The sequence below is a fragment of the Mixophyes fleayi genome, chromosome 2, assembly GCF_038048845.1.
Source record: "Mixophyes fleayi isolate aMixFle1 chromosome 2, aMixFle1.hap1, whole genome shotgun sequence".
Classification (NCBI taxonomy): Eukaryota; Metazoa; Chordata; class Amphibia; order Anura; family Limnodynastidae; genus Mixophyes; species Mixophyes fleayi.
Window position 1 is genome coordinate 63,023,352 of NC_134403.1, and position 22,768 is coordinate 63,046,119.

A 22,768-nucleotide genomic window follows, 5' to 3' on the forward strand; every position below is an offset into this window, starting at 1 on the left:
ACTTTCTGTTAGAGATGATACATTGATAAAAGACAATTTCTCTGTTCTCTGTAATGAGAAATAATCATCAACATCTACAGTCTATTCCTATAAAGCATAAAGCCCACTATTGTTCTCAAGAGGGAATTTTACTCTCCTCTCCCTCAAATCTGCCCAAGCTCTCAAATAACTACTGTAATATTATTTGATAATGGAACAAAAACCGATTGAGCCCTATCAAATGTTGTTAACATCCTTGGAATTTAAAAACATCACATGTTGAAATGGAAAGATCCTAAGGCAGTGAGACATTGCCTTGTGTTAATTACTCTACTGGGTGGATGTCCCCCCTTCATGACCAGGCTAAGTTATATAAGACAATTTAGGGAAAAAATTAATCCACCATGGGTCGTCCTATAGTTACTTCTCTTAATGCTAGCCCAAATATTTACCCCAAAACATAATCTCTCAAGTGTATGGACAGCAAATATCAGTTTATTATATAAGGTTTATACACGTTTTAGTGTATAATACAAAATTACTGATGTGGTTTTATTAAGCTGGGGAGAGGGTAGTCAGTTTTTTTAAACTCCTTTTATTGTATTTTTTTTAAATTACTAGGGTCTGATGGATTTTGCAAGTAAACTATTGGGCCTCCACCGCACCGCTAATGGATTCTCCATGTCTAAAGACACCCTGACGATACCACAGTGATGTCATATGGCTTATATCCCCTTAGATTGTATGCTCCTTTGAGCAGGGTCACCTCTCCTTCTGTCTCACCACTGTTAACTCTGCTCTCCAGCAACCTTGTCGTCCTCCTCGAGGACCCTCTTCCCCCTGTCCCCTCCCGCTCCCTCCTCTCCCCCCCTGGGGGTCTCCCTATAATCCGTGCCCTCCCTCTTGGGCTCCGTCGTATGCAGACCTTCCCCTCTCCCCTCCCCCGCCCTTGCTGTGCTTTGAGCTCACGGAGTTACTGTGCTTATTGTTTACTGTACTGTGCTGTCTCTCCTTGTATTGTAATTTCGTTTGTCCCTGTACGGCGCTACGGACACCTAGTGGCGCCCTATAAATAAAAATTAATAATAATAATAATAATAATAATAATGGCTTCAAGCAATCACGCTGTACTAAATGCGGACACATTACTCACATTGAATTCCTGCGACTGGAGAGGCAGGAAACACACTATTCGTTTTCTACCCACCCACTGAACCAGCCTGATTCCTTCACCATATGTTGATATCACTAATATAGATACACAGCAGACGTAACTGGATTTATTGAAGATAAAAGATGGATATTATACATTATTTTCTCTTTTGCATAAACAAAAGAAAGTGGAGAGATATGCATTCAAGTGTTCCCTTTATATGTGACTTTGCTGTAATTTCCAATAACTTGTCTCTTACGGTATCTCTGCTTGTGTATTCAGATGGCTGTCTAGAGATCTGTCACTGCGAGATATATGGTGACCTTTTCACTCATTCCCAGGAAACATGGGACTAGTATAAGGAGACAAGTAGCAAGAGAATGGAATAAAGGCTGCTACTAATTGCATAAGGATATTCTTGTGTTTTCTACACCAGTGGAGAGTTATTATATAAGAACTGTAGAGAGCATTACACAAAAATGCTAGTAATTTAAAACAATATGTGTTTTTCAGAGCACTTGTTGAACTAAACAAAAGGTAAGACCATATCCAGCTAAAGGGTGTAAATGTAATAGTTATGCATGCAGGGAACATACATAAACAAATATGGGCAGCTTTATTTTAAACTACAACTATGTCCCTCTCCCAACTCTACTTCTGTCTGCACATGTAAAATGTGCCCCGCCTGCAGCAAAACATGTTTTTTCCAAGGTGTAAAAATGCAACTTGTAGCCAGATATACTCGGCTCAAAGTCATCAGAACTAATTTCTTGGTTAGGCTGAGGGGTCTATTTATGATTGGGAGAGAAGCCCTTTCCCACCTGATTTAGGTCTTCTCCTTAAGCCTCGGGTCAATGAAGACTATTGCCGGTGATAGCTATCAATGGGGGTCTCCGAAAATAGCTTCCCAATGCAAAGATGGGGAGGCTCATTCACCAAGCACAGTGGCGGTACCACTGCCAGCCAGTACTGCTGGAGAGCTGGGTATCAGCAAAATTATATTGTTAAATTAAGCTGATATAAAATATTCTATCGCTATGACAAGCAGAGATATAAAATAGTCAATATCGCCGGGTAATTCTAAATAGCGGCCTAAGTGAGCATTCTTCTGTTTTTCATGACATTTGCCCACTATGGACTCTGTTCCAGTGGACTCTGTGACCGAATGTAATTTAATCTCAGCCAACCAGTCATCCGCAAAGATATAGAAGAATTATGTTTTGTCTTTGTGTAAAATGTGTTACTAAACACTAAATTAGCCATTCTTTTCCTTTGGCTGTATGTTTTTAGTAACGGGAGTTTATTTACACAAGGGGAGGACATGTAACTAAACAGTATGGATGTTCTAACCCAGAAATTGGAATGTTTTAAAACATAACATGTCCCTCTACCCAAGTTTCTTCAGACACCTAGCAAGCCCATCGCCTTAACTGTACTAAAATCCACAGCAAGTAACGTAACATAGTTCATCATAATTTTAAATCAATACAACACAGTACACACAATACACACAACAGCAAAAGACTCTCTGAAACCGTGGAATACACTGCAATCCCCTCAACAAAATGTCACTATTAGTCTTGCACAAACAATGTACATTCTTGGACCACTATGGCGCTTTGCCATAGGCTGCATTTTCAGCTACAACAGCTCTAGCATCCACACAGTTCTCGTAATGACACACTGAAGTGATGGGGGGATGATCTTACCCTTTCACATGGGTGCGATCACACTCAGAAAATATTACATTGCTTCTTAAGGGCTTAATCAATCTATTGGGATGGATCCTTCACTTCAACTTGTCCCCCGGAAGCAATAATAGCCATAAACATAGACATCTATGCAGAATCTAAAAACAGTTGTAGTGCAACAACACAATCATCAATAAATGAAAAAATCAGCATCTTACTGGAACAAAGTTGTCAGGGCCACATTCTTCTCCACGGAATTTGCAGCTCAGGAGCATCTCACGGATGTCATGTCCAGTTCGGTCATAGAACTCTTTCATATTAAACGGCTTTGGTTTAAAGTTGCGGAAGTTGGCTTTATCTTGTAGGACTTCCATGACTTTCTCATCTGCAAGGTGAGAGTCTGGAAGCTCGTAGCTGGGAAGAAATATTAAAGGCCATATTTAATAAGAGAAAACAAGAAAAGACTACAGAAGATAGATATCTGTGTTCTCAGGTCCCCCCCCCCACATACACACACTCTCATAGGCCATGTTGTCAAAATTTCCCTCTGTAAAATAGATTAAATCGTATGTGCATGATTAGGAAAATCATTGCAACATGACGTGTACTGGTCACAAACATATTAAACACACGTTATCTGAACAAATAACATGAATATACATATCTTACATTTATCGTTTGTTGCAGCTATTATATTCAGTTTGTTATTATATTCAGTTTTTTTTATTATAATTAGTTTTTATATGCCTAACTGAAGTTCATTGGTAAGAGCCATCTTCTAGACAGATATCCAATATTCATGTGTAAAGCAATCATCCCAGCACGGAGTAGCTTAAGGCCAGCTGTGCCTCCAATCCTACAGCTAAGGACTGGAGAGTAACAGCCCTGAAGGCCCTCCCAACAGCTCTTGAAGTCTTCAAGAGGGGGTGGTACTAGGGTGACAAAGCTGTGAATGTAAATTTGGGTGAAATTACATGAATCCCAGCACAGTTAAAGGCGTGCATGTGACATGAGAGGGCTTCTAGCTGCATCTGGGCAGGGGGGAGATACCCCCACTGCCACTAGTTAATATGAAATATCTAGACTGATCCTTGTGGACCAAGACGGGGCAGCCTGGATTAAATTGGTTTGATGAACCAACCCACAGACCTGTGAGTAAAACTGTATAAATGGAGGGCTAGTAGTCCAAATAAACTGTACATTCTTGTGGCATATGACATACACGTGGAAGCACTGTACATTCTTGTGGCATATGACATACACGTGGAAGCACTGTACATTCTTGTGGCATATGACATACACGTGAAAACGGTACATTCTTGTGGCATATGACATACACGTGAAAACGGTACATTCTTGTGGCATATGACATACACATGGAAGCACTGTACATTCTTGTGGCATATGACATACACGTGGAACCACTGTACATTCTTGTGGCATATGACATACACGTGGAACCACTGTACATTCTTGTGGCATATGACATACACGTGAAAACGGTACATTCTTGTGGCATATGACATACACATGGAAGCACTGTACATTCTTGTGGCATATGACATACACGTGGAACCACTGTACATTTTTGTGGCATATGACATACACGTGGAAGCACTGTACATTCTTGTGGCATATGACATACACGTGAAAACGGTACATTCTTGTGGCATATGACATACACATGGAAGCACTGTACATTCTTGTGGCATATGACATACACGTGGAACCACTGTACATTCTTGTGGCATATGACATACACGTGGAACCACTGTACATTCTCGTGGCATATGACATACACGTGGAACCACTGTACATTCTCGTGGCATGTGACATACACGTGGAACCACTCAATTACTATCAAAAACACAATTACTATATAAGATCCTGATTGCCCAATGTGATGACACTTGTTCCTGTATAATAGGTTAAAGCTCAAACTAATTCATTCCTTGACCATCCTGTATTGTTTGGCATTTCCGAGTCAACGCTCTACCAGCTGGCCATAATGTAATCTTGATCAACAGTAAACGGTCTGGCAATACTCAGCCAGAGCAACCAGCAAAGAGGTGCTGCAGCAGCCACATGTTGCATACGAAGTGTGAGTGGTTCCAGGAGCCTGGTGGTGGCCGGGATTACCCTACAATACCTGGGGACACCACGGTGTATATTTGATACAGTGGCTGGTTTAGCCAAGCGGCACCAATAGGATTACTTAGCGATGACTAATTGTTGAAACCCGTGACATCGCCTGTGCTAATATTAGCTCAGCACCGAGTAGCCAAAAGCCTGGTCACTGTGATTCTGGGGGATCATATCATGTGGATCTTGCAAAAAGTGGTGGCAAAATTTTCAGGTCTTAGAGATCTGACTGCCATAGCCACCAGTGGGTCTAGGTTTAACTTTTTAGTTCTGGGGAAGATGTAATTAGTAGGTTGACTAATGTTGGTTATGGAATTAAAAAGGAGTATTGCCACCCCTGGCTCATGAAACCAAGGGACCAAGGAGAGTTGGAGTAGTTGCTACATTTTGATGAGTGGGGGTGTTTGTTTAGCTAGCCACCACTGGTTCATCTCATTTAAAATATCTACAAAATCCTGGCACAGATCTCCTTGTCTATTGCACCATGCTACTATATGATTATAGGTGACTAAATGTAACCCCACAGCTCTATGGTGGTGGTATAAGTGCCAATTCTCGGGGCCTTATTATTATTAAGCATCCTTGTAACAGGCTCCAGAAACTCTACACTTCTTCAGTTCATTCACATTGAGTATTGAAGGGAGCAGCCAACAACCTCTAGTTTAAAACATATGAGGGAGGGGTGTTTTCACATCAACAGGGATGTGAGAAGGGGTGGCATTGCCCAGCTTTTTAGAAGAGGGTCACACTTATGTTAAGTGTAATTTCAATGTAAAAAGTTGAAATTAAAACAATCCTATTAAATAATCCTATTACATTTTTAAAGAGAGAGAAAAAAACAGGAGACTAATTTGGGAAAAAAATAATTAATGCATAGTTAGGGGTCTATTTATAATTAGATGGCAATATGGAAGATTTTTTTCTCGCCAAAATCTGCAGCGATAGGAAATCTTCCTTAGCACTATTTAGCTATATATTTTTGCAGAGGCAGCTAAGTAAGGTTTAGTTCCCCCGCGATACTGGCTTGCACTGTTAAGGCCAATGTTACTGCTTAGCCAGGCCAGTGTGCATGCGTGAACTGGCTTGCCGGGACTTGGGCTCCAAGTTCCAGTTTCCATACAAATTAAAAATAGGGTGAAGAAATGATAAAAAAAAATAAAAAATCACACAGTTAAACTAAGAAAAAATGCTTTAATTACATAAGCTTAAAAAAACACAGGAAATTGGACTTCTAAGATTGCAATCAAAATGAACTGGTCCCACCCCTGAGGATCTTCTGATGCCATTCTACATTAAATTACATGAGAAATTACATTATTAACTATGTCACTGATGACATCACATACAAAATTACAAACATTATACCACATATATATCATGCAACATCCCCTATGACATTAAAATTACATCAGCAATCACCTTGACAAAATATTATGTGTCTATGAGCCCTAAATCAAAAGTTGAAAAAAATATGCATAACTGTACCTTTAAACGTAACTGTGATTCAATATTTTCATATAGTCTAGATTTTAGTAACGTGAACAGAAAATTCCTTAAAAAAATCACTACCCCATACAAAACTGTCATGTCAATTAATACCCAGGAAGGATCATTGTCAGCATGTATGTAAGTGTGTGTGGTATATATACCACTGTGGTTTTGGGTTTTCTGTCCCACTAATGCGTACAAAAACTATACCTAAAATTAGAAAAATAAATGTTTAAACATTAATTCATTAAAAAATGCTTTCTCCTAAAAGTGAAGCTTTTTTAATGATTTTGTTCTGAACTACGGATGTATTTTTGCTTGTTAAATAGGCTTCTTTATACAAAGCCATGGGAAATTTTAACACTACAAAGGTTATCTCTGGCAGTCATATTGGTATCAATGGAGCACAATACGTCATTTAGCATACCTTAATAAATCAGGCCCTGGATTTGTTAATATGTGTTAAAGCACTTTTTTTCTAAGCATGAGCACACAGAGGAAACCCACACGGATACAGGCAGACCATACAAACTCCACATAGATAGAACCAAACCCATGACCCATGTGCTGTGAGGCAGCAATGCTAACCCCTGAGCCACCATGTTACCTCAATCATCATACTCTAATCATCTAAAACCCACCTTTTAAAAACCCACCTTTTCCTTAAAGCCTTCCAGTCTCATGCCTAAACTCCCACCGGTCGGCTACCTCTCTTTCTCATCCCTTCTTCCCTTCTCCCCCTTCCTCGACTCCGTCTCCGTTTCTCCCGTCTCTCCGTCTCATCCATGTGTCTGTCTGTCTTCCCCTCCCTTTAGATTGTACGCTCCTTTGAGCAGGGCTCTCCTACCTTCTGTTTCCATCACTTTTAACTGCGCTCTCCAGCTACTCAGCTCACCTCCTCTCAGTCCCTCTGCCCTCTGTCTCCTCTCGCTTCTCTCCGCTCCCCTCAGTGACTCTCAACCTGTCATCCGTGCCCACCCTCTTGGGCCATAGTTACCTGCCTATACTCACTTTTCCCCTCCCTCCCTCTCTTTCATGCTGTGCCTGAGCCCCCAGAGTTATAGTGCTTACTGTTACTTGTACTGTGCTGTTTCACCTTGTACTGTGCCATTGTTTGTCCTTGTACGGCGCTACGGATACTTTGTGGCGCCCTATAAATAAAAATTAATAATAATAATAATAATAATCTATTCACAGTAATAGAACTATTAAGCATCTTTTAAGGAGTATATCAGCAAGTGTTTGTAAATGCTACATCTCAGTTGTACCAACCTAAAAGAATGTTTTTTGTGTTTTTTTAAACAACTTTTTTAATAAAGGGCCATATGGGAAACATATATTGTTATTTACTTTAAGGCAGGAAGTAATGTATTTTACTTTATGCATTCAAATTAGCGTTTATGCATCTATAGACCATAGTTTACTTTTAGAGATATGCTAGGTGTCTCCTTCCATCTGCTTATCTATCTTATTGATAACCAATAGGGACAAGGGTGACAACCAGCAAGAGAGTGATACAGTAGACATTAATAATCATGATGAACGTATTTTATGTGGAAAAAATATATATATTTTTTTTAATGTTTTTACATTAATGGTTATATTATTAATAGGGGACAATAACTGAATACTTTTTTTTACTTTTGGGACTTTATATTCCACATATGTATTGGACGTCTCCTGCATATTCAACAAGCGATGTTTCCTCAGATCGGCTTCTACGAACGTGCGCATGCCCGAGTTATATAGCATGTATCACAATATGTTTAGTTTGTGTGCCTTAATGAATCAGGCTCTTAATGTCCAAACTAACTAAAATAATGCTGGTGTTAGACACTTTTATATCTTAAATCCAAATCAAAGTTCTCTTTATTATGGGTTTATGTATTTGAAGCTTTTTATTAACTAATGTGCTTTCCCACAGATGTGCAACTGGAATATGCACAATGTCTCCCATTATAAGTATAAGGAACACCCGATTGGCTAGATACACCATCCATTACCATCTGATGGTGCAAATGTTTATTGGCTCTAGTGTACTATGTTTATTTAGATTTTAGATCTAATGCTCTAGGGAAATTAAATGACCTGTGTTTGCAGTTTCCTGATGTGAAGCACTCGGTGGGTAACTACAAACCAAATTTTAATATTTTTTATTTTAAGTGGAGAGATTAGCATTGATTTTGTAGAGTAATTACTTTTGTAAGATGTTCAAATGTATGTGGAGGGGGTTAATATCAATATGAGGAATTTCCATTAATGTACAGCTTACTTTATACCCCATATTTTCTTTATTTAATATTTTATTACATTTATATATTTTTACTTTATTTTACTTTTGTAATTCTAGTTTTCACATCTGACTACCGCACTGCTGCCTAGTTTGTGATCAGCATGTTTTTCTAAATTGTTTTGCTATACTGTACATATGGGCATGTACATGCACAGTATGCCTAATATCTGCCCTGGGGCCCTTGTACTGTACACCCTGCTCTGGTTCTACCACTTAATGAGATACTGCTGCTTGTTTCACGCTCTGTGTTCCTCCCCTCGTCCCCGCTATAAAGTGGTAAACACAGGATGTGAGGGTGTTTGTTTTAAATTACATTTTATATATCGAAAAATGCAATTTAAATTTTTTTCTTAAACATTCTTTTTATTGATTTTCAACAATTTTAGAAACCGTTGAACAAGAAAGGGCCACAGAGAAGACAAAAAAGGGGAGGGGAAAGTTAGAAATCAGGTCACATATAAATAGATAACACAAAAACATTTGTAATATTGTATCGTTCATGAGTCAACAAAAGAGGAAAATACTTTAGTGTAAAAATGAAGAGTGGATGGTAATATAATGTATACTGTCAATAAAAAAATGAAAGCATGAAGGTTGTGTGTGAGAGAAGGGGAACAATGAGGAGGGTAATAGGGCACACTTACCAACTTTTTACTCAGGCTGTCCAGCTGTCTCCTCAGTTTGGCAATTTAGGAAGCAGGAGACTGGCCTGCTCTCCCGGGAGTCTGGAAGACCCACCCGGAATTTGGGAGTCTCCCGGATATTGCAGGAGAGTGGGCAAGTATATAATAGGGGTGAAGTAGAAGTCACTATTGGTATATATGAAACATGATTGTAGAAAATCAGTTTAATCTTGCAGAGGAAGGGTGGCCTGTGGTGTTCAGTCCAGAAATTCCAAGGGCAGGAAAATTTATTTGAAATATTATGGATAATACTACGGATGAATTCCATTCGGTAGGAAATGGTAGGTTTGCCAGGTTGATAATTAAAAGTATGGAAGGCGGTTCTGGGTTCTTGTAGTACAATGTGATGTGGCATTTTGTGGCATTTTTATATGAGTTACTAGCTTAAGTACCCTAAGCCCCCCTAAAACCTGGCCACGATCCAACTATACCACCCCACATTGGTTTCATCCCAATCGGTGCAGGGGTGTCCAGATGCAGGCTTAGAATCGTCTCCCCGGGTAAAAGTTCTGCCCAGTGTACACCAATGGGAAGTCCGATCAGGACCCTAACCCCTCTAACAACTGGCCAGGATCCAACTGGCCACCTTGTGTTAGTTTCATTCCAGTGCAAGGGTGTCCGAATGCAGAACAGGAGAGATAAACAGACCAATCATTTGTATTTGATTATAGCTTGTTGAAATAAAAACAATTCAAATATTTACTTGGCTGTATAAAACCATGTCCCATTAGACAAACCAGGACCACATGTTTTTAAACATAACATCTGATTTTCTTTGGCCCCTTTGTTTCAAATAATCTTAGGGGCAGATTCAATTGGCTGCGATGTTCCTCAGAACATTGCGGCCGCGCTTTGTTACGGTTACTGTGGTAAACAGTAACGCAAAGCAAAAATCAGCATTAACTCTGTCAGAAAATATCCGCGAGAGGTATCTCGCAGCCGTTCCAGAGGCACCTCACGCTGAATTTTCTGAATTTAATCTGCACCTTAATGTTTTGATGTAATCTGTGCAATCCCACATAGATTATTTTTTAAACAGCAAGTTTTACATCTGATAATATTTTTTTCTAGGTTATCCTTCTACTACTTCTTCCCTTTGCAAAGTCTCTCTGTGGGGGATATTTATATGGTTGCCGATTACATTTCCGCATATAAGCTCTTTGCTGATGAGTCAGAACTCTTCAATCATGTCAGAGGAAGGATGCGGGGGGGGGGGGTAATTTTGCTGTGAACAAGCATGCTGAGAAACGGGATGCTCCATAGCCTCTCTATTCACTACATAATGCCATGTGACTGTGGTTGCCATGGTAGTTGCACAACACGTAGCAAACTAAATTATTCATAGCCACTTTAAAAGTAAGGAAAAAAGCCTACCGTGTTTCTTCATACAGTAAGTGACTTATGCTAATAAAATACACAATATTTTACTTTGAATTGCAGCTTTAAATTAGTCAAACTATTAGTAATTACCTGAAGTTACAATTCATTGCATCTCCACAAGAGCTATTCAGCCATGAAAAATCAATTCATCACTGTTACAAAAACAAATGTTTAAAATGCAGAACAGTACACCACTATTCCATTCTGTAAACATGATAAGCTGGAGATTGTAGTAATCCAAAAGGGCTGCTGAGACAATATCACATGTAACCTGCATAGTAGTATTGGCTCAATGGCAAAGTGCAAAGTCTTTAAAATATTTTAAAATGTTGGCAGCTATGCTAACACCTATGCAGGGAATTGTAGGTATGAGTATCAGATGTTGTAGCCAAAAAGTGCTTTATTTATTTATTCTTCACTCCATGGTGTCAACCCAGCTTCAAACTGTAAGGAACATCACAGTACTTTTCCTGGTGCCCAAAGCTAGTGATTCCATTACACACATTACACCTGCTTGTTCTACCCTGCCTCTAGCCTGTCACTTAATACTGTCTTGTGGCCCGCTGGGGATGTGATGTGACAGTGATTCTCTATGACACCTGACCCCGCTTCCACAACTTTACCAGCGCCAGAAAAACAACCCCTTTGCCAGCCTGATGGGGGCCCTGAACTCCTCGGAAAACAGCAATATGTCAACACCCATCCATAGCAATGAATGCAAATAAACAATGTTCTCGGTGTATAATAACATATGCCCTAATGTTTTACATAATCAGTGAAAACAAATCATAATTATAAATTAGTATAAGCAGTGCTTGAAGTGGAAACTTAGACTCATCAGTATGGAAAATGTAAGTGGATGATATTCGATTGTTTTACAATGAAAGCAGTAGGAGAAGTGGCGGTATAGGATACCACTGTATACCGGGCCACTTCAAGAGCTAAGTATAAATATGTATTACACAATAATTGAGTTAATATTTAAACATTATGGTGATCTTAACATATAGCCTGTGGTGTTTTATTAACACTAAAGATTAGAATTCTAATACTATGGTAATTTGCCTTGTTATCATGGTAATGCTCATATTTTTCGCAAAGGAAACCATAATTGAATAGATTTTTTCTGTATATAGAAACATAGTTCCAGCCCCCAAGAAGCGCAGTCTGTCAGAAAACTCAGGGGGCCTCTCATGTAGAGCGGGACATCAGTAATTGCTCATGCGCTCCACAGATGCCTATGCAGACGTCTCTATAAGGATTCGGCAGCATGTTACACACAGAGGGGCAGAACGGGGGAGTGATGGGGTGGGCAAAGTTGGGCAAGTACAGTAAGGGCGTGTTCATGTAATTGTGACTCAATCAAAGGTGGACACATCCGTAGATATCAGCAGGCGCATCTCTCGCTGGTACTCGACCCTTGGTACAAAGATGATGATCATCAGCACAGACCTTGGCAGTGTAAAATCAAAATCAAATAGATAGTTAAAAAGCGTCTGCCCCTCCTAAAGTTACCAGCACTCACAGTCTGGGCTGGATGTCGTTAGCATGGGGGGTGTGTGTGCTAACCTTAATGTTTTCTTTATTCCCTTTGGATAAAAATTAATACAAAAGAAGATAATCTATTTGGAATGATATGTGTAATAAATTGGTGAATGAAGGATTGGGGGGTATTTATTTAAGTTAAGTATTTATTCTATGCTGTGTTTCTTTACAGTATTTTCCTATGTGGCACTGCAGGTTCCATAGGGCTTTGGGAGCCATGGCTGCTGGAACTTGTAGTTCTACAAGCACTAGCATGTCTAAGAAGTTTATAGCTGCAAGGGCTTGCTGGGACAAAAATGCTATTTTTCCCCACATAAAAACATTAATACCCCAAGGCCCATTGGCTAGAGCTGTTAGGAGGAATCCCCGTGCTATCAGCAGGGAGCTGATTGTTCCCAGAGAGGGGCCCCATGCTGCAGTATTCTCTGTTATAGTGTGACCAGTTTAGCCGGCCATAGCATGGTGCTGGATGTGACTGTTGCTGGGAGACCCTGCGCTGTTTGTCCATCCGCATTAACGGCATCAATCCCAGGCTATGGGCGCTGGTGCTTAGATCACTTTTGGATGAGGCATGTCTTTTATTTCTTTAAAAACATACATTAAAACATCATCATCATCAAATTGTTGTTGATGATGATGATAACCAGCGTCTCTACAATAAGCACATATATGTTTGCAGTGTGCATTTTATGTGTAAGGTTTGGATGCCAATGCGCGAGGCCCAGAGTATTACCGCTACTGCCTCTTTACCTGCTCACTGTTATGCTTTTATTTAGTTACAGACCTTGACACTTCTAGTGATGTTACTATTAATTTGTTACAGAATTATCTGAAAAACTGAATAGAGTCTTCTGGAAGAAGATGAGCTGCTAATTACTTAAGAGGAGAGAAACAAGGGCAACTGTACTAAAGGAAGAGCTCCCAAGCAAACTTTCTAATACCTTCATGAAAATTAGAAAAATCCTATAACAAGGCTGTTTTATAAATCATCCCTTTAATATTTATATGGCACAAATACAGAGGGAATATAAAAAATTAAGTGTTTTTAAGGAAAGGATCTCATGATTGTGTGTGTGCTACCTAAGCAGAGGTCTAACACATTAAGCTAAACTACATGGAAGATTTTGAGCAGTTGGTAAAATAGCAAATGACTGGTGTCTTAATGATGTAACACATGACTTTGTATGGGCCCACTGACATGTGTTACATACGAGTTTCTCGTTTAGAGAGTTTGGCAGTTGGCAGTATAATACAATGATCATTGTCTTTGTCATTGTCAAATGGCTGCAAGTCAGTGATGGCTGCATAGTTAGTGTGTATAGCTCTAAGTGTATAGTTACAAGTGTAAAAATTTAAATAGCAGAATTCTGAGTTATACCAGAGTTAAACAGGAGGAAACAGGAGAAGAACATTCTGCCTATTATCACAGCTACACAAGAAGAACAGCCCGTATTCACCTGAAACTCCATAATCTACTCCTGATGTTTCTATCTCTCCCTGGCTATAAGCTTCACACCAAGAGAAGACTGTTTTGGACTCTGCTCTTATTTTCTACTCAGTTAATGAAAGCTTGTTTTATCTGTCAGTTTATTTTCCATGCAAAATCCCCTCTCTTTAATCAGACTGCTGTACTACTTGCTCAGCCACTCCCTACCCATGCTACAGCTACTTCAGTCCCCTATCTCATCATTGTACTTACAATTCTACTCGAGGCTTTGCCTGCCATCACAAGTATAAAGAAATGATACTGACTTTGAACCACTCTCCTCTCTCATGACTCTGCAAGAACTCAGCTACTCCATCACCTGTTCTTTATTACTCTCCATTCAACACTCCCATACATGGCTCCCTACATCATAAGTCCATGTTATCTAGACATTCAGAAATAAACTACATATACTGCAGCCTCACTCTGCACTACTTCTCTGATTACACAGGACATTGCAATTAGGCAATTCTTTATATTCCCTAATTTTTTGCTATTTTACTCATACATCTCAATGCTTACCAAAATATTTTTCTTTCTCTCTCTTCATGGCATTATCTTAAGGACTATATCATCTCTCACCCATCCTGCAACACACACCTCTGTCCACATTGCCCCTTCATTACTTCAATCCACTCTAGTTAACACTCATGAACTCTTTTCCTATTTAAATTCAATAACTTTAACAGCCTCACCCTGTCGCCAGAAACTAAAAGGACACACATCTTACAATTATCTTTCCTACCTTTCTTCCTCCTTGCTTCTATTACCTGGTGATATATCACCTAATCCAGGTCCCCCTCACTTCTCCCACACGCATATATCTCAACACTACAGAAATCCAGAAAATCTCAAATGCATCACCTGTCTCCCCTCTCTTCCAAAGTCCTTTAAATGTGCCCTTTGGAATGCACCCTCTATTTGTAACAAACTTACCTCCATACACAAGCTCTTCCTCTCAAACAACCAAAACCTTCTAGTAATAACAGAAACATGACTCACGCAATCAGACACTGCCTCACCTGCAGCTCTTTCATGGTGGTCTCCATTTCACCCACACCCCAAGACCAGGAGGCAGACAAGGAGGTGGGGTTGGACTACTTCTCTCCCCACAGTGCATATTCACAGTTCTACCAAATGTCCTATCACTCACATTCACATCTTTTGAAGTACATACTGTTAGGATTTTTAACCTATTCTCTATGTGTGTTGCTGTCATATATCGCCCCCCTGGACCACACCAACAATTTCTTGAACACTTCTCAGCATGGCTCCCTCACTTCTTATCCTCTGATATCCCCACCATCATCATAGGTGATTTCAACATCCCTATTGCTAAATCACGTTCCAATGCTGCTTCAAAACTACTCTCTCTAACCTCCTCACTTGACCTCTCCCAATGGATTGAATCCATGACTCAGGAGGGCCACTGTCTTGATCTTGTTTTCTCTAGACTATGCTCAGTTTCTGATTTCCTTAAAACTCCTTTCCCCCTCTTGGATCATCACCTTATTAGCTGCTCGCTCACCCCCATTTTTTTTAACCTCCCCAGTGTCAAACTCTTCCAAGCCTCCTCACAACCGCAAGAGTATCAACTCTATTGATCTTCAACAGTTTTCCACCTCTCTCCAACACCTTCTCTACCCAATTTCTACATTCTCCTCCCCTGATCAGGCAGTACCCCCTTTTCACCAAACCCTAGCAACTGCCCTTGATCAAGTGGTTCCAGTGACACTACAAACTCCACGTACACTCCGTTGCCAACCATGCCACACTAAAGTAACATGAACTCTACAAAAACTTTCTCGTAAAGCAGAATGTCACTGGCGTAAATCTTGTACCTCTAATGATTTCATCACATATACTGGTATCTACCACTTATACAGAAATTCCCTGGACACTGCAAAACAAACATACTTTCAATCTCTCATCTATGCTCAGGCTTCTAACCCCAAATGCCTTTTTAACACATTTAAATCTCCTCTCAATCCTCCCACCCCAAATCCTCTGACTACCATCAGTGCCCAGGATCTTGCTTCCTATTTCAAGGATAAAATAAATAAGATCAGACTTGAAATGGTATCATCTCCCTCGACAAGCAATCAGCCCAATTCCTTTGTAGCACCCCCTGACACTTTCTCTTCATTTGATCTCACAAATGGAGAGGAAGTTTCTACTCTCTTCTCATCTTCCTATTCTACCTCCTGTTCTCTTGATCCCATTCCCTCACAAATTAGTAAGTCCATGTCTCCTGTGCCCATTCCACCCCTAAAATTTAGAAATCTAAAGTCTGTAATCTATCTCTTTCTACTGGTATTTTTCCATCACTATTTAAGCATGCAGTGATTACTCCTATTTTAAAAAAAGTAAATTCTGACCTAATTTCTCTCAAATTACCGCCCCATCTCTCAGTTCCCATGCCCCCTCCAAGCTTCTCGAGAGAATTGCCTACACTCGCCTCACACACTTTCTTACAGCAAACAACCTACTGGATCCTCTTCAGTCAGGCTTTCGCTCTCAACACTCCACAGAGACTGCGCTGACCAAGGTTGTCAATGATTTGATCACAGCCAAAAGAAAAAGCCATTACTCTCTTCTAATTCTCCTGGATTTCTCTGCTGCATTTGACACTGTTGACCACTCTCTCCTCATACAAACGCTACAATCCCGAGGTCTTGAACGCACTGTCCTATCCTGGTTCTCATCCTACCTATCTAATCGCTCTTTCAGTGTTAATTTCTCTGGATTCACCTCTGCTCAGCTTCCTTTATCAGTTGGAGTACCGCAAGGCTCAGTCCTAGGTCCTCTGCTATTCTCTATCTACACCACTTCTCCTGGAAAACTAATAAGCTCCTTTGGATTTCAGTATCATCTCTGTGTCTATGTGAATGATACACAATGTCTTGCGTTACTGACTGTCTTTCTGCCATTTCATCTTGGATGTCTTGTCGCCAACTCAAACTCAACCTTTCAAAAACTGAATTAATAATATTCCCACCCAAAAACAGAAGCTTCCTGCCTGGCATTTCTATTTCTGTTGATAACATGACCATAAATCCCACTCCGCAAGCTTGCTGCCTAGGTGTAATCCTTGACTCACAACTATTGTTTATTCCCCACATCAACTCTATATCTAAATCATGTTACATACATCGAAAGAATATTTCCAGAATACGCACATATCTCACACAAGACACCGCAAAAACCTAAATTCATGTACTCATCATCTCCCACGTCGACTATTGCAATTCCCTCCTTACTGGTCTTCCCAAAATTAGACTTGAACTCCTACAATCTATTTTGCACGCAACGGCTAGATTGATTTTCCTTGCAATTCGTTTTACATCTGTCAGTCTCTACATTGGTCGCCTGTTGTTTTTTAATGAATCCAATATAAAATTCTTCTATTAACATACAAGGCCATCAACAAAATTGCACCAACATACATCTCCTCACTTGTCTCAAAATATCTCCCTACTCGACACCTCCGTTCTGCACAAGATCTGCGTCTCTCTTCCACTCTCATCACATCCTCCCATTCCCGGTTACAGGACTTTTTTCGGGCTGCACCCACTTTGTGGAATTCCCTCCCTCGCACAGGACTTTCCTCTAGACTCCAAACCTTCAAGCGTTCTCTGAAAACCCACCTCTTCAGACTAATTTATGATATTCCTCAACCAGAATAATAATCTCCCTAGATTACCCTATTATCACCCTCTACACAGCTAACACAAGACAACAACCCTCTGTCCAACATTGGTACACACACAGCCCACTCAATACTTTTACCTTTGCATTCTAGCTGGTCCAGTGTGCAATATGATGTAGCACATGCCCTTGTGTTTCAAACTCCCATTGTCCCATAGATTGTAATCTTGCGAGCAGGGTTCTCTTACCTCTCTGTCTGTATGTATTACCCAGTATTGTTTTATTAATGCTTGTTCCCAATTGTAAACGCTACGGAATTTGTTGGCGCTATATAAATAAATGTTGATGATGATGATGATGATGATGATGATGAATGATCAAAGGCAGGCATTAACATTAAATTATCAGCACCCAGAATAGGGGCTCTTTATTACAAGGGCTCTTTATTACATGTGTCACTTTACTGTGGGTTGAATTACACCTAGAAATTCACTTTGCTGCAAAAGTGCATATGGATGAGACTTTCATCATCATCATCATCACCATTTATTTATATAGCGCCACTAATTCCGCAGCGCTGTACAGAGAGCTCACATCAGTCCCTGCCCCATTGGAGCTTACAGTTTAAATTTCCTAACATACACACACACAGACAGACAGAGAGAGACTTGGGTCAATTTGATAGCAGCCAATTAACCTACCAATATTTCTTTGGAGTGTGGAAGGAAACCTGAGCTCCCGGAGGAAACCCACGCAAATACAAGGTAAATATATCAAGTTGCGAGTTTCTGGCAGTTTTAAAAAAATGGAGATGCTGCTTATAGCAACCAATCAGATTCTAGCTGTCATTTTTTAGAATGTATTAAATAAATGATAACTAAAATCTGATCTCCAAACCTGCCAGAAAGTTGCAGCTTGATACATTTACCCCCTTGTCTCTAACATCTCTGAGTAAAGTCAGTGAAAAGGGTTGGGTTGTACTTCCTCTAGCAAACCAGGGAAAGCCAATACAAATGCTTCTTCAACACCCATTTATCTCATTTAAATAGCCTTGTCCCAAAAAATAAATCTCCTGTCATGTCATGCATCTATTTTTGAGCAACTGCAGTCAGTTTTACGGTGAACTGCATACATGTATGCAGTAGCCACCTCTTTGCACGCAAATTTATGCACTTTACCATAAACCTGACTGCAATTTCACAAACGTAGGTACATGCCATGACTCTTGGGGTTATATTTACTAAACTGCGGGTTTTAAAAAGTGGAGCTGTTGCCTATAGCAACCAATCAGATTTTAGCTGTCATTTTGTACAATGTACTAAATAAATGATAACTGGAATCTGATTGGTTGCTATAGGCAACATCTCCTGCAGTTTAGCAGATATATCTCTTGAAGTTGCTAAGCCTTTAAAAGTTCCCTCTTTCGCCAATCATACAACCTTTTCAATCTTGTTTCATCCATCTAATCAGTTAGAATATTTCCAGTGTGCAGTGCACACACTACAGTTCATTTACACTATGACTCATTTACACTGTGATTCATTTACACTATTACTTATTTCCATGGCATTTATGTGCAAAATTTTCACTGAACCAAAGTAACATTGATGTGTCTAGTGCAAGTTAACAATGAAAGTATGTGTCTGGCTGATCACTGTGGTTTACTGCAAAATATTAAGCTGAATGCAGTATACTTCACCTCTTGTTTCTATCCATTTCTTTTAAATTATAAACTCTTCTGGCCAGGTTATAAACCCTATTGTGTCTTATGGTTGTGTAAGTGCTTTATGTAATTGTATATTGCTCTGTACTTTGTACAGCACTGCGGAAAATGTTGGTGCTTCATAAGTCAATAATAATAATATTGATTAATTGTAATAAGCTAAGTGGGCAGACTAAATAGTGCCGATCTGTCATTACCATCCTATATTCCTCGTATAGAATGTGTCTGCAGAGTCAATGTAAGAAGATGTTGGGGGTGAGGGGATGTCTGCGGAGGCCTGGACACACAGTGATAGAGTGGTCCATTAATTAAACTGAACATTTGGAAATGCAAAGCCAGATGAAAAATGGATACAATTTGATGTGATAAAAATCAAACAGGTTTTGCTATATTCATTTACAAACTAAGTAAAATGATTGCCGTAAAAAATATCTAATTGGCATGCACTTTTCACATCAATTATATTTGAAGCCTCCTCCAGGCAAGTCAATTTGTTGATTTCTATCTTCCCTTCCTCACTCTCTTTTTCTCTGTGGTATCTACGCTCTTCTGCTGCTCTTTGAATAATGAATTGTGGCAGGACTTTCCCTTGCAGTTTACTGTGTATCATGCGAGCGCCTTTCATCTTACACATAAAAGGGCTGATTTAAAGCTGAACGTAAAGTTGCCCATTTGCATTTGAGAAAAGATGCATCTGTACACTTGCGTGTCCACATCTGTATTTTTAATTGCATGCACCTTAAGACACGCGCAACCTTAAAGCTATCGTATTGATGTGTCCTAAGCAATGAAACAACAATCGTCATGAACTCCTAAACTTGGACCCTGTTATTGTTTCTGCAAAAAAAATTCCATCTCATAATTAATTAATTTAAATGTGCAACAAAAAGATGCATCTCAAAGAGGTGTGCTTAACTTGCATCTGCGTAGCATTACTGCACTTGTACATTAACGCCCCTGATCCAGCCCTTCAAGTGCAAGAGTCCATAAGTGCAAGTTACCTGCAACTCTAAATATGGACACAATTGTGCGCATGCACAAAGCCACTATTGTGGGACAAGATTTATTTTTTGGATGAACAAACGCATTTACATGCAAATATAAATCAGGCCCAAACATGCACATCAATATTTACACTGCCAAAAAGTAAGATGCTGCAATTTTTGTTAAACATTTTGTAAGATGCAGACTGGAAATCTGTTAAAGGTCAGCTTACATCAGCACTGTGGCCACAGCTGGTTATCTTTACCAAAACTGCATAAAACTCAGTGTAAAATTCCATTGTCTTAGAGACCACTGATCCCAAAGACATTCTTTCCTGCGTGTTACATCTAAAAGCGCATTCAAATAGAACATGTGTAATATGCTTCATGCAACATTCACAACATATTAAACTTACCTTGCATCTAGCTATAAACAGTCAAAAACAGTTTTCTTAAACTGGGTAAAATGAAATTCCAGTGATACCATTTGAAATGTAATTGTGTTTATGTGCAGTAGTAACGAGTAGTTGCCTTTACAGTTGGGGGAATGGGACAATGGAGGGCACTCTACTCGACCTCCATGCATTCACTTGCAGACGCTTCCAACCACAAGTGCAAATGCTACTGGGAGGATGGGTCACTGCAACCAATGGGTCCCTGTCCCAAACCCTTTTACATACATTTAGCTTTAAAAAAATGTGACTAAATGCATGTATCCATCATCATTATCATTTATTTATATAGCGCCAGCAGATTCCATAGCGCTTTACAATTGGGAACAAACATTAATAAAAACAATACTGGGTAATACATACAGACAGAGAGGTAAGAGGGCCCTGCTCGCAAGTTTACAATCTATGGGACAATGGGAGTTTGAAACACAAGGACATGTGCTACATCATATTGCACACTGGACCAGCTAGAATGCAAAGGTAAAAGTATTGAGTGGGCTGTGTGATCAGTCACACAGCAATGTTGGTCAGAGGGTTGTTGTCTTGTGTTAGCTGTGTAGAGGGTGATAATAGGGTAACCTAGGGAGATTAAGATGCTGGTTGAGGAATATCATAAGCTTGTCTGGAGAGGTGGGTTTTCAGATAACTCTTGAAAGTTTGAAGACTAGTGGAAAGTCTTACTGTGCGAGGGAGGGAATTCCACAAAGTGGGTGCAGCCCTAAAAATGTCCTGTAACCGAGAATGGGAAAATGTGATGAGAGTGGAAGAGAGACGTAGATCTTGTGCAGAACGGAGTTGTCGAGTTGGGAGATATTTTGAGACAAGTGAGGAGATGTATGTCGGTTCAATTTTGTTGACGACCTTTTATGTTAGTAGATTAATTTTATATTGGATTTGTTGAAAAACAGGCAACCAATGTAGAGACTGACATTGGCTTAGCAGAGGAAGAACGATTTGCAAGGAAAATCAATCTATCCGCTGCATGCAAAATAGATTGTAGGGCTTCAAATCTGATTTTGGGAAGACCAGTAAGGAGGGAATTGCAATTGTCGATGCGGGAGATGATGAGAGCATGAATTAAGGTTTTTGCAGTGTCTTGTGTGAGATATGTGCGTATTCTGGAAATATTCTTTAGATGTATGTAACATGATTTAGATATAGAGTTGATGTGGGGAATAAATGACAGTTGTGAGTCAAGGATTACACCTAGGCAACGAGCTTGTGGGGTGGGATTTATGGTCATGTTGTCAACAGAAATAGAAATGTCAGGCAGGAAGCTTCTGTTTTTGGGTGGGAATATTATTAATTCAGTTCTTGAAAGATTGAGTTTGAGTTAACGAGAGACATCCAAGATGAAATGGCAGAAAGACAGTCAGTAACGCGAGACAACACAGATGGTGAAAGATCAGGAGGGGATAGATAGATTTGTGTATCATCCGCATAGAGATGATACTGAAATAAAAAGGAGCTTATTAGTTTTCCAAGAGAAGTGGTGTAGATAGAGAATAGCAGAGTACCCAGGACTGTGTCTTGTGGTACTCCAACTGATAAAGGAAGTGGAGCAGAGGTGGATCCAGAGAAATTAACACTCTAAGAGCGATTAGATAGGTAGGATGACAAGCAGGATAGGACAGTGCCTTCAAGACCTAGGGATTGTAGCGTTTGCATCTCTAGCCTTCTGCATATCACACAGAATTTTAAGACAGTTAGGCCACAGTTAAAGCATTGTGGTCACAACTGTGATAAAAATGGACTTTCAAGGAAAATTATCACCAGTTAGTTACTTAAAATCATGTATAGCATTAAAAAGTGTAAAAAATAAATGTTATATGTTAATTGTCTGTATTTTATTTATTGGTTTCTTCTATTGTTTTTTCTATTGTTTTTTTTTCTTTAGTATGTTGCAATGGAAGGAAATAATTTAGTCACTGTTTATATTTTTTTCTCAATGTTTTTAATATGAGAGAATTAATTTATAATAGTGTCAGATTCTGCCAATAGAGACTTGGATGTGCTGAGTGCTAATAAAATAGTAAAGCTGATTTACTAGCCTACAATATGTGGTGGTGAAATATATTTATATTTGCACATATGACTCAATCACACCCACAAGGACTCAGGA

At 39.6% G+C, this 22,768-nt stretch overlaps 1 protein-coding gene across 3 annotated transcripts in view; it reads right to left on the minus strand.

Moving 5' to 3' along the window:
- Positions 1-22,768, minus strand: part of ASIC1 (acid sensing ion channel subunit 1) — a 165,888-nt gene that overhangs the window by 114,408 nt on the left and 28,712 nt on the right. For all 3 annotated transcript variants that reach the window (XM_075199123.1, XM_075199122.1, XM_075199121.1), the window contains exon 3: positions 3,042-3,237. In XM_075199123.1, coding sequence (XP_075055224.1) covers positions 3,042-3,237 — 196 coding nt within the window. The remainder of the gene's footprint in view (positions 1-3,041; positions 3,238-22,768) is intronic.